Source organism: Mobula hypostoma, chromosome 9 (genome assembly GCF_963921235.1).
Source record: "Mobula hypostoma chromosome 9, sMobHyp1.1, whole genome shotgun sequence".
NCBI lineage: Eukaryota > Metazoa > Chordata > Chondrichthyes > Myliobatiformes > Myliobatidae > Mobula > Mobula hypostoma.
The window spans coordinates 14,642,132-14,660,182 of NC_086105.1; the positions used below are offsets into that span (position 1 = coordinate 14,642,132).

Consider the following 18,051-nt stretch of genomic DNA (forward strand, 5'->3'; position numbering starts at 1 on the left):
AATCTGGACACCCTGCAAGTTGCCTACCACTGCAGCAGGTGGATGCAATCTCAGTGACTCTCCCCTCTGCTTTGGAACATCAGGACAAGAGCAAAACACGCATTACTTTATCAATTACAGTTTAGTGTTCAATACCACTATTCCCTCAGTATTAATCAGCAAGCTTCTAAACCTGGACCTCTGGATCCTTGACTTCCACGTCAGGAGAGTGCAGTCAGTGCAGATTAGAAATAACATCTCCTTGCTGATAATTAACACAGGTGCTCCTCAAGGAAGAATGCTGAGCCTACTGCTCTACTCTCTCTACAATTATGACTGTGTAACTAAGCACAACTCAAATGCTATCTATAAAATTGCCAATGACACCACTGTTGTTGGTAAAATCTCATACGGCAATGAGGAGGCATAAGGAATAAGGAAGATCTGCTGGTGGAGTGGTGTTGCAACAACAACCTTACATTCAGCATCCACTTGACCAAGGAAAGGGATATCGGGAGAATTCTCACCAGTCCTCACCGAGGGGTTAGTGGTGGAAAGAATGAGCAGCTTTAAGTTCCTGGGCACCAGTATTGGAGGTTCTATCCTGGGCACAACACATCGATGTACCATGAAGAAGGCATGCCAGTGGCTCTGCTTTATTTGGAGTTCAAGGAAATTTGGTATTCACCAAAGACTAACAAACTTCTACAGTTGTATGGTGGAGAGCATTCTGACTGGTTGCATCGTAGACTGCTGTGGAGACTCCAAAGGATGGGATCACAAGGGGCTGCAGAGGGCTATAGAGTCAACCAGCTTCATCATGGTCACAAACCCAACCCCATCCCACCCCACCACCCACTCTATTGAGGACATATTTAAAAATGGTAGAACATAAGAAGGTGGCATCTGTCATTAAGGATTCTCACCATCTAGGAGATACCCTCTTCTTGTTACTACCATCAGGGAGGAGGTACAAGAGCCTGAAGACCCACACTCAATGATTTTGAAACAGCCTATTCCTCTCCACCAGCAGATTGCTGAATGGTCCATGGACCCAAGAACACTCCCACATGATTTTTCTTTTTTTGCATTGTTTATTTATTTTGTAAATTATTTATTTTTTATTTATTGAGATACAGTGTGGAATAGGCCTTTCTATCCCTTCAAGCCATGCCACCCAGCAATCCGTTGATTTAGTCCTAGCCTAATCACAGGACAATTTACAATGATCAATTACGCTACCAACCACCTATCAATTTACAATGATCAATTACGCTACCAACCAGTACATTACAGAAATAATAGAAACTGAACATCTTGTACTGCACTCCTGCAGCAGAACAATTTTCATGTCATAAAGGACAGTGTTAATAAACCTGATTCTGATTCTGACATACAAAGAGCGTGTGTAATTCATGTGATTGATGGTTACACAGATTCCAAGTTATTTCCATATACAGATTGTGTTTAGCACAAATAACTTGGATGAATTTCTAGGAATATTTTATATTATTTAAGCTCTGAATTTAGGGTAAACATGAGTAATTTTGGATCAGCAATACAAACTCACTGAAAGTCATCTCGTAGATTTCCATTATACGTTCCACACAGACCCACAGTGTTCCCCTTCCAACTGCTGTCAACCTGGAGATATAGCCTTCCACCTTCGTTATCAAACTTCATTGAGAGTCCAAAGGCTGTCTTCACTTGTATAAATAAAGAAGACAACCTAAGGATTTCAATTATTCCTGGAAGTAACAAGATATAAATTTTACAAACTCCACTTTATTGTGAGTGCAGAAATTCAATCCATAGCCATTCTTAACAATGGATGCAGCACGGCAATAGGTGTGGAATTACTTTTAAAAGCCTAAGCTCAGTTAACATAATACAAATTAGAAATTCACCCCTTATGGGCAGAACTGAACCTGCTCTGAGAAATACATCACACAGTAGCAGAGGTTTGCTGTGTCTCATTCACTGCTGCTAATACCTAGCAAATTCAGCACGACTAACAGGAATTAATTTCTCACCTCTGACTATTATAAAGATTTTTAATTTATCAATTAGCACAATCATTTGTAACAATTAAACTAGTTGGAGGCCAACTAAAAAGCAAAAAGCTTTGTTGTAGTGAAGTGTTCCACAAACCATGATACACAAAGCCATTTGGGGCTGTCTTTGCCCAAATGGACCAAAAAAACCAAAGATTATTACCTTTTAAAGCTAAAATATTAACTTAAGTTTTTTTTTAATACACGTTTATCTCAATTATATGTATTGCAAACATTTGATTTCACAGGGAAATATCAGCACTGAACAGGAGCTATACTTAAATATTAATGTGCGTTTGAAGACATTCTATCCATTCCTCAACAACATGCTGCAACTAGTCATCATCAAGCTCCATTTGCATAATTATCACTAGTTCCTTAAGGTTGTTATGGCCGGGGGTGGTAATGGGGACAAGCTCCCACCATCTATTAAATGTTCCCAGTGGTGTGTGTCTCAAGTAGCCTCTGACAACCAGGTCCTGGCCTTCATGTGTAACTTAGCTACTAAGCCTTGCAGAACCATTTCTCCTGACAGGAGTAGGGGCAAAGGAGAGTTACTGGTGCCTTAAAACCAGTTGCTTCGGGCTGATGTGGCTCATTAGCTGTCGTTGGCAGCTCTTCTAGGAGAAGGAAAGCTCTGACCTCAGCCCTCCACTGCCTTGCTCATGAGGAAGGCTTCAGTAGTAAACCCAGCGCTGGAGTCCCTAAGGCAGTCCTAAGTTGCATTCAACCCTGACTGGGAACTCCTGCAACGCTGCTGGTACCAAACTGTATCGGTCTCTGCCGTTCCTTTGGGTTCATCAGATACGTGGCGAGGGGGAGCTTGCTACATGGGCAACAGCTTGCTCTCCGTATTGTACTGCCCAAGCTTGTGTATCTATGCAGCTAGGGTGCAATATCCATGGTCACCCCTGACCAAAGGAGGCCCATATATTTGCATAAAGACACAGATATCCCTGGATAAGCAACACTTGCTGCACCTCAATGGGGGGCAATTGCCAAATTTCAGTAATCATAGACATACTCATTATATTTCAGAAGAACCTAAATAGGTACTTGACTCACCCTGGCATAAAAGGCCACGGACCCAATACAAATAAATGGGATTAGTGAGACAGGTAACACAGGCTACATGGACACAGTGGGCCAAAGAATCTGTTGCTGTGATGTATGATTCATGACTCAAGTTGGGAGCCCTAGCAAAGCCAAACTGATACATGTCAGCTTCTGCAGTGACCGCTAGATTAAAAATGCACTGCGCGGGGGATAAATAACAGGATAAAACATTTACGTGGAGAGACAAGATATTAAAACACTGGGAAACATGCAAAGTGCCAAAATAGTTCAAAATAAAAGGAGAGATCAGAGAAAAAAGTGCAACACAGTTTACAGTGCATTTGAAGTACATACTGTATATGTGAAAGCAGTAAATACGACTGATGGGCTGTAGATGCAAGTCACTCCCTGACAAAATAGCGGCTATAATGGTGAACTCGTCTGGAGAAGGGGAGAATTAGATATAGTACTTTTTTTGGTAACAGTGCATGTTCTTTTGCACTGTATTAAATCAAAGCAATTTTATTTTTCTTTCTCGTACACCTGCACTATTAATATTAACTCTGACTATATGACTTGTTATGTAAATTGCATAACAAGTCATTTTGACAAATGTGGTATAGCTTTCTCGCCTGAAATGCTGATAATTCCCCTTTTATTCCCCAGTCTTCTGAATTAGTAATACCATTGTTATATGGCAGGCTAATTGCCTGGTGGATGCCAAGGTGGATTTCTCCTGTTCTGGTTAAGGTTACTTGGTTGCTTGTATCACCTCCTATCACCAGGGTTACAGACTGAATGCAGCTGTGATCCAGGTTCTGCAAACACACAAGAAATATTATTTATGAGATGGACAACGGACTTTGTTGGCTTTATGTTATGAGCTTATGAAATTTATTGGAAACCATGAGCATGATGTACTGCAGTTTTGAAATTTGATTCCATTGGCCTGGGAATCAGGTCACAACACACACCCATTCTGTAGAACACATTTAGTGTTTCTGACCAGGCATAGAATTCTAGGCAGTACCATCAAACAAAATTCAGCAACTACTTTCATTAAATACACAGAGGCATGTGGCATTTTAGAATATCCTGCAATTCACTTTTTGTGGTAATTTTAATAAACCCATGACTAAATAAAATATTATTTTTGCACAATGTAAATATCAAATGCTCCACACTGAATTAGATCCCTTTAACCCTTTTTAAACCCGTGAACAATATTCAGTGCAGGCTGGAAATTGATTGCAGGCAATTAAGTTGCCTGAAGAGAAATTGCATGTTTTGGATGAAAGTATTTTATCAGAATTGCTTCACAGAGAAAGAAAGCATTTTCTTATGTGGTATATTGAATTCAGCCTCCCAAATTCATTCCAATAACTTCAGTAAAATGAACTTCAGGCACATAAGCCAGGGTCCATAAAGTGCTGAGTTCACATCCATGTGTTTATTAAAGATAGATTTCAGACAGATGGTCCCAGGAGTGTATTTGAGACTTCAACCTTTTATTCTCTTTCTTGGATTATATATAATTTACACTCCATCTTTCCTATTTTAATTTCAGTTCAAAGTGAAAAATAAGGCAATAAATTTTAAGTGGATATTTGTCTTCAGTCACTAAGACTTGTTGCAGGGAGGAAGAATCAGCCGCTGAATGTGTACTCACTGGAAGTGTGATGGTTGACACACAGGGAAGTGAGAAGGAATGCATTTTGGAAGGGCATAAAAGGTGAAGGAATAGATGAGGAATGAAGGAATATTAAAAGGTTTGGAGCGGCAGGTGAGAAGATAGCACGTCATTACATAGTACTGCAACCTCTCTCACTGCTCCCACTCTGTGTTAATTCTATTCGACGGGAGTTCAGTAAGACCTTCTCTCACTGCTCCCCCTATGTGATCTCTGCTGCCCTCCGACTCATCTCCTCTCCTTTCAGATTCCTTCATCTCCAGCCCTTTACCTTTGTTACCCACCTGACTTCATCTATCACCTTCTAACTATCCTCCTTCGTCCTCCCCACACCTTTTTACTCTGACGTCTTTCCCCTTCCTTTCCAGTCCTGAAGAGGGGTCTCAGCCTGAAATGTCAACTGTTTATTCATTTCCATAGATGCTGCCAAGTCTGCCGAGCTCCTCCAGCATCTGGTGTGTGTAGCTTTGGATTTCCAACATCTGCGGAATTTCTCGTGTTTATAAGACTACATTTCTACTTTTTAGCTAACACGTACACCACAGAGAAGGTCCCCTTTTCTGCCACAAGTTTCAATGATTCGGTGAAAATGAGTGGCCTATATTTTCACATGTACATAAATATATTTTGAAATATGATCATCCAGTGCCATCAGCTCAGTTACTGTATTTAACTAAAAATTAATTAAGTTTCAAATTACTGTATTTGAAATAGATGACAACTTTGGTGACTTGGAAGTTACCAAGTGACCAGATTACAAAGTGCTTTTGTGAAACTGGTGACTCCATTGCAAAACATTACTTCTCACATAGGAACTTTTAAGGTAACAACCAGTGTACAAAATGTTTCTTTGATTCCCAGAATATTAACTTCATTGTCCTCTTGTACAATTATTTAAATTGTGAGTAAATCTAGTAAAGCTAGCAGAGTTGTAAAATTTTGGATTGTGGAAATCATAAACTGCTCATTCGTGCTCTGGGTAATCCACTGAACAAGGATAGAATCAGCTATAGACAAAGAGCATCAAGTAATCCAATGGATAAATACACTGTCCTTCATTCCAAAGTATAAATATCATTTAAGAACTGTTGAACTATAGTTAATTGTTGTGATTCTAATCATCAATATCATCCCCAATAAAAAACATATAGCAAATATTGTTTAGTCTATCTTTAGCAAAGAACTATTTAAGGAAATACTTAAGGTTTGAACATAAATAAAAGCCAGAGATGCACTAGAATTAAGATGAAGCACCTGATCCAGGTGCTAGGACCCACTGTATATGGATGAGAACTAAAGGAATAAAGAGATATTAATAAATATTAACATTATAGGAAAGGCGGATGAGCTCAGGGCATGGATCAACACCTGGAAATATGATCATCGTAGCCATTAGTGAGACTTGGTCGCAGGAGGGGCAGGACTGACAGCTCAATATTCCAGGGTTTTGTTCTTTTAGCGGGAAGGACTATAGGAGGAGGGGTGGTGTTACTGGTGAAGGAAGATGACATGGCAGGGCTTCATCAGGATAGAATGCAGAACTCATCTAGTGAGGCATTATATAGAACATAGAAATCTACAGCACATTACAGGCCCTTCGGTCTACAATGTTGTGCCAACCATGTAACCTACTCTAGTAACTGCCTAGAATTTCCCCAGCACATAGCCTTCTAATTTTTTATAATGGGTCAAACTGAGGAATAAGAAAGGTTAATGGGGCTATATTACAGACTACTCAACAGTCCAAGGGACTTAGAGGAATAAATTTGTAGAGAGATCACAGGCTGTTGCAAGAAACACAAGGTTGTTATAGTGAATGATTTTAACTTTCCATGTATTGGCTGAACTCCCACACTGTAAAAGGGCTCAATGGAATAGAGTTTGTCAAATGAGTTCAGGAATGTGTCCTTAGTCAGTACGCAGAAATCCCAACTAGAGAGAGTGCGATATCTGCTGTTAGGAAAGAGACAGAGCAGGTGACAGAATTTGTGTAGGGTAACACTTTGTGATCACAATGCCATGAGTTTCAAAGTAAATATGCAAAAAGATAGGTCTGATCCATGGATTGAGATTCCAAATTGGAGAAAGGCCAGTTTTGATGGTATAAGAAAGGATCTGGCAAGTATGGATAGGTACAGGCTGTTTTCTGCCAAAGACGTACTTGGTAAGTGGGAGGCCTTCAAAAGTGAAATGTTGAGAATACAAAGCTTGCAGGTGCCTGTCAGGACAAAAGATAAAGATAAAAAGTGTAGGGAACCTTGATTTTCAAGAGATATTGAGGCCCTGGTTAAGAAAAAAAGGGAGATGCATAACAGGTATAGGCAGGTGGGAGCAAATGAGGTGTTTATGGAGTATAAGAAAGGCAAGAGAACACTTAAGAAATTCTGCAGATAAGTTAAGATAAAAAGGATTGCAAGGGAAGAATTGGCCCTCTGAAAGATCAGAATGGTAATCCATGTGTGGAGTCAAAAGAGATAGGAAAGACCTTAAATAAATTTTTTGCATCTGCATTTACTCAGGAGACGGACACAAAGTCTATAGAGGTGATGCAAAGCGGCAGCAACTCCATGGACCCGATACAGATTACAGAGGAGGAGGTGTTTGCTGTCCGGAGACAAATCAGGGTGGATAAATCCCCAGGGCCAGACAAGGTATTCCCTTGGACCTTATAGGAGGCAATGCCGGAGACTTAGCAGAAATATTTAAATCATCTTCAGCGACAGGAGGTTTACCAGAGGGTTGGAGGGTAATCAATGTTGAAGAAAGGCTCTAAGCAGAAACCAGAAAATTATAGGGTGGTGAGTCTGACATCAGTTGTGGGAAAGTTATTGGAAGATATTGTAAAGGACCAGATATTTCAGTATTTGGATAGATATGGACTGATTAAGGACAGGCAGCACGGCTTTGTGTGTGGTACGTCAGGTCTAACCAATCTTATTGAGTTTTCCAAGGACGTTACCAGGAAAGTTTCTGAAGGCAAGGCAGTAGATGTTGTCTACATACACTTCAGCGAGGCATTTGACAAGGTCCTGCATGGGAGGTTGGTCAAAAAGGTTCTGTTACTCAGCATTTAAGATGAGGTAGTAAATTGGATTGGACATTGGCTTGGTGGGAGAAGCCAGAGAGTGGTAGTAGAGGGTTGCTTCTCTGATTGGAGGCCTGTGACTAGTGGAGTGCCACAGGGATTAGTGCTGGCTTCGTTGTTGTTTGTAATCTATATGAATGATCTGGATGATAATGTGGTTAACTAGTTCCACAAATTTGTGGATGACACCAAGGTTTGGGGTGTAGTGGACAGTGAGGAAGGCTATCATAGCTTGCAGAGGGATCTGGATCAGCTGGAAGAATGGGCTGAAAAATGTCAGTTGGAATTTAATGCAGACAAGTGCGAGGTTTTGCACTTCAGTGGGACCAACCATGGTAAGACTTACACAGTGAAAGGTTTGGCACTGAGAAGTGCAGTAGAACAAAGGGATCTGGGAATATAGATACATCATTTGTTGAAAGTTACATAACAAGTAGATAGGGTCGTAAAGAAGGCTTTTGGCACATTGACCTTCATAAATCAAAGTACATAAATACAGGAGATGGGATGTCATGTAGAAGTTGTAGAAGGCATTGGTGAGGCTTAATTTGGAGTATTGCATGCAGTTTTGGTCACCTACCTGCAGGAAAGATACAAGTAAGGTTGAAAGAGTGCAAAGAAAATTTACAAGGATGTTGCCAGGTCTGGTGGACCTGAGTTATAAGGAAAGATTGAATAGGTTAGGAGTTTATTCCTCAGGATGTAAAAGATTGAGGGGAAATTTGATAGAGGTATACAAAATTGTGAGGCGTACAGATAAGGTAAATTCAAGCAGGCTTTTTCCATTGAGGTTGAGTGGGACTACAACCAGAGGTCATGGGTTAAGGGTGAAAGGTGAAAAGTTTAAGGGGAATATGAGTGGAATCTTCTTCACTCAGAAGGTCATGAGAGTGTGGAATGAACTGCCAGCACAAGTAGTGCATGGAAGCTCGATTTCAACGTTTAAGTGAAACGTTAAGTGGATACCAACATGGTTGGTAGGGTTATGGAGGGCTATTGTCCCGATGCAGGTCAATGGGAGTAGGCAGTTTAAATGGTTTCAGCATGGACTAGATGGGCCGAAGGACCTGATTCTGTGTTGTACTTTTCTATGACTATGACATTTTCATCACAACAGGGAAAGCAATGAGCTTTGCAGAGTGCATGAATTTTGCAGTTGATATTGGTGACTTCAATTTACCAGAATAAACTGGGAAGTAGGTGCAACAGAGAGGCATGGTCATGGACACAATAATGCATTGTTACCGGAGCAATGAGTCAAAGGGCCTATGTGAAAGTGGAGGTATTAGGTCTCATATTGAGTAACAAGTAGGAGATGATGGAGCAGAGCAGATTTGGCACCCTTGCAGTTTAAGCTTCATATTGTAAATGAAAACAATAGAATCATTCAACTTCAGAAAGTCAAATTTTGAGCCTTTAGCCAAGAGAACAGCAGTTTAAAGTGAAAATGACTGAAATGAAATCACTGTACGAGTTTTCAAGTGATTTTGCTTCAATAGCTTTCTGGGAAAGAGTGTTCCAGATTTCAAGTAAACAATGAGCGCTAGAGAGTACTTGTGCTAGAAAAATATTCCAACTGTCCTGTTGTTCAACAACTCATCACTACCCAAGAAGGGATTCCTTTAGCCATAGAGTGGTGAATCTGCGAAATTTGTTGCCACAGGTGGTTACAGAGGCCAAGTCATTGGGTATATTTAGGTAGAGGTTGGTATATTGATTAGTCAGGGCATGAAGGGATAGAGGCAGAAGGCAGGAGACTGGGGCTGAGAGGAAGATCAGCCATGATGAAATGGCAAAGCAGACTCGATGAACCAAACGGCCTAATTCTGCTCCTGTATCTAATGGTCTTATAAGTCCAGAGCTACAAAAGCAGATCAAATGCTAATTGACCTAGAATGAGTAACCCACCTTTAAACAGCAGTGAGTACAGGCCCAGAGCCATCAAAGCACCCCATTATCTTTCTTGAGCTCTCTTTTCTTCAGAACCATCACAAATTGTTCAACTGACCGTATACCTCAAAAACCTTTTGTTGGAGGTCAGTAGGCTGAATTGTTTCCATTGTCTAGATATTTATTTTATACCAATAACTGTGTGGTCGTACCATTGTTCTCCCATACCAAAGGATTTATGCTGTATCCTTCTAGCTGCACCTCTCAAGATATATTATTTTTATTTGTCACAAGTACATCAAAACATAAAGTAAGTGTGTCATTTGCATCAAATCAAACCAGCAACGATTGTCCTCTGCAGCCCACAAGTGTTGCCAGACTTCTAGAGCCAACAAAGCATGCCTACAATTTACTAATACTAACCTGTGCATCTTTGGAATGTGGGAGGAAACCAGGGCACTCAAAGAAAACGCATGCAATCATAGGAAGTACGTACAAACTCCTTACACCAACTGGCAGGAATTGAACCCTGATTTTATATCAGGTGTTATAAAGCATTGTGCTAACCGCTATGCTGCTGCGTACGTTTTTCCAAGAAGACCACAACCTTGCCGTGGTTTGGAGGCTTGTGTGCTTCAATGACCCAGAGAGCTATGCTGGCTGGAGTCAGGGCTTTATGCTCTGGCTCTTGGTAGGATCACCCATGTCAAAAAGGTCAAAGGGTAGAGGACAGACCAAGAGAGGTCTACCACTCCTCTAGGTGCGGGGGTTCAACTCAGGGCTAACAACCGCGACTGGTCAACCAAAATTGTCCCAGAAACAGCAATGAATCTACATCTGAGTGCGACTGTATTCTAAGTCTCCACTCGGGACTTGAATGACTGACAGTAGCGAAAACCGAGAGAAAGCTATTGGAATGATGAAAGAAGTCATGAACACCGCCAGAGATGGAGGACCTTCATTGCTGCCCTAAACACCAGTGCTGTAAAAAGCAGTAAGTAAGTAAGTACTATATATGTTAATTACTGTCATCAAGTTTCATTCCAGCAAGTTATCTTCAGGTCTGAATCCTATGCAACATCATATGGCCTGCCTTTAGCTGCTTATATTCCTTTTGGTGGGTTTGTCAAAACGACTGCCCGAAGCCAATGTGAGCAGGAGAAATGGAAAATCTCAAGAGAAAACTGAAAAGCCATTTGAGGCGTTGGCTAGTGCGGACAGGCCACATCAATTTCTTACTCTCTTCTGCTCCCTTACTTTTGAATGTCGTCACGACTACAAAAGATGATCTCAGCATTAAGAGAGAGTAGAAATGAATTCCCTCTTACTCCTAGATATTAACCAACCAGATGTTTTTTTTTTCAAAGTATTCATGAAATGCTACATTCTTAGTTTGCTTGGAATGTTTTAATTTCCTGCCCAAAGGTTTCAAAAACATTCATGCCAACAAAAGTATATTTAGAAATATGGTCATCCTGAGCCAACAGCTCAAGTTATTTAACTACAAATTAATTCAGTTTAAAGTTATTTGAAATAGATGACAGCTTTGGTGTCTTGGAAGTTAGCAACTGACCAGATTACAAAGTACTTTTGTGAAACCGAAGACTTCATTGCAAAACATATAATAACTACCTGACTTGTTAGTGTTCATTTTACATAGCACAATTGTACTCTCGTATTTCCTACAGTAAAGGTAGGAAAGAAGACAGAAGGAATTTCAATATTACAAGAATTTTTAACACTATGTTTAAAACTTTTCAATCATGTAAAAAAAATATTGTGTTACCTGACTACAAGGTGTATTTTGCAGTGCCACAGTGAACTGGTTACTTCTGTGGCTCTTTGCAAAGATGTACTGACAAGTGCCAAGAAATGTAAAAATCCGACCATCAAAGGTGGTAAAATGCATGTCTCCTGTGACTGAGCATTCAGCTGGAAGAAAGGAGTGTTTGTTACATTCTCAATTTGGAATTTCAAGTCTTTCATATCCTCGAGCTACTCCGAAGTATCTTACAACTAATGAATAATTTGAATGAATCATATCCTGATAAGTAGACAAGAATCTGACTTTCTCCAGGAAGACCACCAAAACACAAACACAACTGAAGCCTTTACTTCAACTATTCCACAGCTTTTTGGTTTAATATTCAATCCCAAAGAAGCAGTTCCTTATTATTGCTCTGGATTGTTAGCAGAAATGACATGATCAACTTCTGGAGTGATGGGAGTGCTACTAAGAAACCAAACCAATACTTAAGAAAAATAACTTTCCTTCAATATCAGATTTGATAAGATAGTTTAATTTTATTGTTCATTATTAATCCACCTGATTAGACAATTTGGTAACTTATTCTAAGTGGAATGTTTTGTCAACATGTTAGAAGATAATCAAACATATTATGTCACAGGCAGCATGTTACCTGGGCAATCACTGTCTGTACAATTCCAAACGCCACCTCTGCAAACACTGTAAATATTAAACAAGTTTTGTGAACATTTAATGATTATATATGATTAAAATATATAAATGTACACAAGAATTTCATGATTTACTTTAATAAATATAGAGAAAAAATATTTAATGACCTTAAAAACAATTAAGCATAAATCAATAGAAAAGTTGATACAAAGGAAGAACCATGTTGTAATTTTTCATTTTTACCATTCCTCAAAATATATTTTACATCAGTATGTCAGTCCTCTATGCAGTAACATACCACATATTGCAACCCTCTTGTAAATGCGATCCAATAGGATAGACTATGCCATGGAATACACATGGACAATTAGATACTGATATACACGTTCCATTCTCCAGGACAAGTCCTAAACAAAATTAGAAAAGAACAAACAAAATAATTACTTATTGCCTTAATTTGATGCCATGGACACAATTGCAAAATCTGCGGGAACTTCCATGTGCTGAAGAGATTGTGCAAGCATTTATAATGATCTTTCAAGAAACACTAGATTCTGGAACCATTCTGCAGAACTGGAATATTGCAAATGTCACTCTACTTGTTAAGAAGGGAGGGGGGCAGGAAATTACAAGCCAGATAGCCTGTCTTCAGTGGTTCAGAAGATGTTGGAGTCCATTATTAAGTTTATGGTTTCAGGGTACTTGGAAGTGTATGATAAAGCAGGTCAAAGTTAGCATGGTTTCCTTAAGGGGAAATCTTGCCTGATACCTTTCAGGAAATAATGGGCAGATAAGGCAAAGGAGAGTCAGAGGATGTTGTTTACTTGGATTTCAGAAAGCCTTTGACAAGGTGCTGCATATGAGGCTGCTTACAAGGTAAGAACCCATGGCAGACCTCCCACCTCTCCCAGAAGTTCTGGGAGTCTCCCGCATATGAATAGTGGCTCCCTGATGCTCGCAAGTTATATACAATATCACGGAAATCAATTTTTTTTGAGAGCGAGCGAGCAAGAGAAAGCAAGCGAGAGTGCAAGAGATAAAGCAAGCGAAAGCACACGAGAGATAAAGCAAGCGAAAGCCCGCGAGCGCGAGAGCAAGCAAGTGAGAGAGAAAGCAAGCGAGACCACGCGAGCGAGGGAGAGAGAGCGCGCGAGAGAGAAAGATAGCGAGAGCGCGAGAGACCACGAGAGAGAGAGAGCGCACGAGCACGCCATGGCAGAGTGTTCCAAAAAAAATGAAAATATAAAACGTACGTCACCCCGGACTACACTAAAGTGTACCCCTGCCTAATAGGGGTCAAAATAATGACAGTGTTGCTCGCTGCACTGTTTGCAACAGTGACTTTTCTATTGCCCATGGTGGGTTAAGACTGTAAAAGACATGTTGAGGTGAGTTTAACAGGTGTCATTCGTTCATTATCATAGCTAAAGTTTTAAACTAGCTGGGGCTAGCTGCTAAGGAGCTACTCTATTGCAGACATCTCACCTCTCCTGGAAGTCTCCCGCAAATTAATGGTGCTACCTCCCTGAAATGAGTTTTTGCAGGGTGGGATGTCTGCCATGGCACTACAGGAAAGATACTAGTATGGATAGAAGATTGGCTGATTGGCAGGAGGCAAAGAGTCAGAATAAAGGGAGCCTATTCAGGTTGGCTGTTGGTGACAAGTATGTGTTCTGTAGGGGTCGGTATTGGGACCATTTCTTTTCACCTTATATGTCAATAATTTGGATGATAGAATTAAAGGTTTTGTGACCAAGTTTACAGATGATGGAAAGATAGTTGGAGGGGCAGGTAGTATTGAAGAAGTGGAGAGTCTGCAGAAGGACTTGGACAGATTTGGAGGATGGGCAAACTGGCAAATGGAATATGGTGTAGGGAAATGTATAATCATGCATTTTGATATAAGTAATAAAGGCATAAACTATTTTCTAACTGGAGAAACAAAAATCAGAGATGCAAGTGGACTTGCTAGTCCTTTTCAGGATTCCTCAAAGGTTAACTTGCAGGTTGAGTCGGTGGTAAAGAAGGCAATTACAATGTTAGCATTCATTTCAAGAGGTCTAGTATACAAGTCAAAGATGTGAGGGTAAAACTTTATAAGGCATTGGTCAGACTGCACTTGGAGTACTGTGAGCAGTTTTGGGCCCCTTATCTACTAAAAGACGTGCGGGCATTGGAGAAATTCCAGAGGAGGTTCATGAAAATTATTCTGGGAATGAAAGGGTTGACATGCGAGGAATGTTTTATGACTCTGGGCCTGTACTCACTGGAGTTTAAAATAAATGAGGGGTCATCTAATTGAAACCCATCATACATTGAAAGGCCCGGACAGTGTGGATGTGTAGAGGATGTTTCCTATAGTGGGTGAGTCTAGGACCACCAGAGGGCAGATCCTCAGAATAGAGGGATGTCCATTTAGAACAGAGATAAGAGAGAATATCTTTGGTCAGGAGGCGGCAAATCTGTGGAATTCATTGCCGCAAATGGTTGTGGAGAAAGTCATTTAATTATAATTAAAGCAGAGCTCGATAGGTTCTTCGTCCAGTTCAAAAGTCAGAAGTTCCCAATAGCACGTTGGTCATTCTGAGAACATAATCCATTCTGAGGGCAGTTTAATTCAATTTGAACGTGGTTGGAACTTTGTGCTGATTTTGACCAAATAACCCGCAAAACGGATCAATCCGATTTACTGGAAAATCTGGAAACCTCTGTGTATTTTTAACTCTTTAAATATTCATGCTTGGATTGATCACATATTTGAACATATAGAGTGGTATTAATGGCCTAAAGTGCACTTAAATCAAATCTACAGTTTCTTTCTGGTGGTGATGAAGCAACTGAATTACTGACACCAAGTAACTAATGCTGCATTTTCAGTGACATGCAAAAACTAAAAGAAATAAATACAATTAGCTGATATAAATATTGTATTACACTGCCAATCTGAATTTTGTCTCATAACTTCTCTTATGGTGAGTTTATCTCGGCTTTTCAATGAACTTGGAGAGCAGCAAAATTATGCAAAGGAAAACAGAAAATCAAGCTACATCAAAGTGTCTCTCTCCCAGATTCAATACTAGTAAGGTGCTGTCACTCTTGGTCAGGGATTGCTCACGACAGTGAAAAACAGAGACTTTTTTTTTAGTTGACATTTTTGAAAAGGGAGTGTCCTTACCATCAGGGCAGTAACATCCATCGAGGCAGTGTAAACTGCTCCCCAAGCACTCCTTTTCAAATGTACAAGTTGGTGGACAACAGCTAATACAGTCACGATGAACAAAACTATCTTCACACTGATCAACTGGAATAAAGTAAAGATCCAACACAAAAGTTTTGATGCAGCATAATTTATAGAAAATAAAAATTGATAACATGCAGAGGATGATGCAATGCCTTATGCTGACATTACATACATCATCGGTGCAAAAATTACATCCTGTCAGCTATGAGTCACAGTATTGCAATTAAAATGGTACATGGTTTTTCTAAATTTTCTCTTCATTATAGAAATATATTCTACCTGGATGAAATATTCATCAAACTTTACGATAGACAATATCACTACAGAAAATAGTGTTATTTTGTAAATCTGTTTCCCACTCTTCAAGTAACAAGACAATATCATGCTCTAAGTTTGGAAAGAAAAGGATTTCTAATACTGTTACAATAGTAGATCACATTCATAAAATATTCAAAAATGCCATGAAACAAAATGGACATACACCTGAGGAAGTTCATTTTTCAAGCTCTTGTTATAGACTGATCTAAACATTATATTACATTGCTAAGTTATTGTGATGTTGTTACCAAGCAGGCACCCATATCCTACTATATCATATTTTGTCCATATACAAGGGTACAGAGAGGACAGTATACACTACAACACTAAAACTGCAAATCAAATCTTCACCGTTACTTGGCAAACTCCTTACAAGCAGCAGCAGGAATTGAAACTGCATCACAGTTACTGGAAAGTGTTGTGCTACATTTTTTCATGGAGTGCCACAAACCCCACAAAATTAAGTCTGACCATTCCCACAGACTGACAACACGCTCCCCCACAACGAAAGCATATCCAAGGAAGTGCTGCTACATGTCTCAAGTGATTAACCTCTGTACTGCATTAAATGATCAAACAAAATCTACTTGATTTACATATAATGCAAAAAAAACTTTGCTTGCTCTGTATTTTTCTGGAATGTTCACTGAGAGATAATATTATATCATCATCATCACTACATGCCGTGTCCTATGACATGGGCAATCATGGTCTCTCACCATGTTTGTTCTTGACAAATTCTACAGAAGCAGTTTGTCAGTGCCTTCCTCTGGGCAGTGTCTTTACAAGGTGGGTGACCAGCGCCATTACCAATACTCTTCAGAGATTAATCAAAGTTGCTGGTGAATGCAGCAGGCCAGGCAACATCTCTAGGAAGAGGTACAGTCGACGTTTCGGGCTGAGACCCTTCGTCAGGACTAACTGAAGGAAGAGTGAGTAAGGGATTTGAAAGTGGGAGGGGGAGGGGGAGATCCAAAATGATAGGAGAAGACAGGAGGGGGAGGGATGGAGCCAAGAGCTGGACAGGTGATAGGCAAAAGGGATACGAGAGGATCATAGGACAGGAGACCCAGGGAGAAGGAAAAGGGGGAGGGGGGGAAAGCCCAGAGGATGGGCAAGGGGTATAGTCAGAGGGACAGAGGGAGAAAAAGGAGAGAGAGAGAAAGAATGTGTGTATATAAATAACGGATGGGGTACGAGGGGGAGGTGGGGCATTAGCGGAAGTGAGAGAAGTCAGTGTTCATACCATCAGGTTGGAGGCTACCCAGACGGAATATAAGGTGTTGTTCCTCCAACCTGAGTGTGGCTTCATCTTTACAGTAGAGGAGGCCGTGGCTAGACATGTCAGAATGGGAATGGGATGTGGAATTAAAATGTGTGGCCACTGGGAGATCCTGCTTTCTCTGGCGGACAGAGCGAAGGGGTTCAGCAAAGCGGTCTCCCAGTCTGCGTCGGGTCTCACCAATATATAAAAGGCCACATCGGGAGCACCGGATGCAGTATATCACCCCAGCCGACTCACAGGTGAAGTGTCGCCTCACCTGGAAGGACTGTCTGGGGCCCTGAATGGTGGTAAGGGAGGAAGTGTAAGGGCATGTGTAGCACTTGTTCCGCTTACAAGGATAAGTGCCAGGAGGGAGATCAGTGGGGAGGGATGGGCTGCCTGGCCTGCTGCGTTCACCAGCAACTTTGATGTGTGTTGCTTGAATTTCCAGCATCTGCAGAATTCCTCGTGTTTGCATCTTCAGAGATTGTCTGCCTGGCGTCAGTGGTCACATAATCAGGACTTGTGATATGCACCAAATGCTCATATGACCATCCACCTCCTGCTCCCATGGCTTCGTGTTGCCCTGATCATATTAAGCCATGAGAGCAGGTGGTGGATGGTCATATGAGCAGCTGGTTCAATGAGAAGTCCTAGTTTGGAGGGGCTAAACAGGTGTTTCACCTTGCCCAAAGGTGACTGGCAGGCTAGTAGAGGGAAGGAACATCTTACACCTCCTTTGGTAGAGACATATCTCCACCTGGCACCCATATTATAGAAACATAGTTTAAAAGTCAAATGCAATTGTATGTAAAACAATAAAATTAACTTACTACAAGCAGGAAAATCATTTCTCCAGTCTGCGATGGGGTAGCCTGCATGAGAACATGCCCTGGCATACTCCTTTAACGCACGACAATGAGTTTCAGTATCATCCACCCTGTTCAAAGGAACAGTAAACCTCCTCAACACGCATCAACTTAGTATATTAGCTTGCACATGTAACATTTTTATTCAATTAACCATAATAAATTTAGTTACACTTTGATTACTTA

General features: G+C 40.6%; 1 protein-coding gene across 1 annotated transcript in view; it reads right to left on the reverse strand.

Annotated features, from left to right (window-relative positions):
• The window catches only part of otogl (otogelin-like), a 167,884-nt gene that overhangs the window by 128,415 nt on the left and 21,418 nt on the right, over positions 1 to 18,051 (reverse strand). Inside the window, exons 9-15 of the mRNA XM_063059518.1 lie at positions 17,830 to 17,936; positions 15,349 to 15,474; positions 12,472 to 12,580; positions 12,175 to 12,221; positions 11,541 to 11,686; positions 3,775 to 3,907; positions 1,550 to 1,727 (exon numbers count right to left, since the gene is read on the reverse strand). Of these exons, the coding sequence (XP_062915588.1) occupies positions 1,550 to 1,727; positions 3,775 to 3,907; positions 11,541 to 11,686; positions 12,175 to 12,221; positions 12,472 to 12,580; positions 15,349 to 15,474; positions 17,830 to 17,936 (846 nt within the window). The remainder of the gene's footprint in view (positions 1 to 1,549; positions 1,728 to 3,774; positions 3,908 to 11,540; positions 11,687 to 12,174; positions 12,222 to 12,471; positions 12,581 to 15,348; positions 15,475 to 17,829; positions 17,937 to 18,051) is intronic.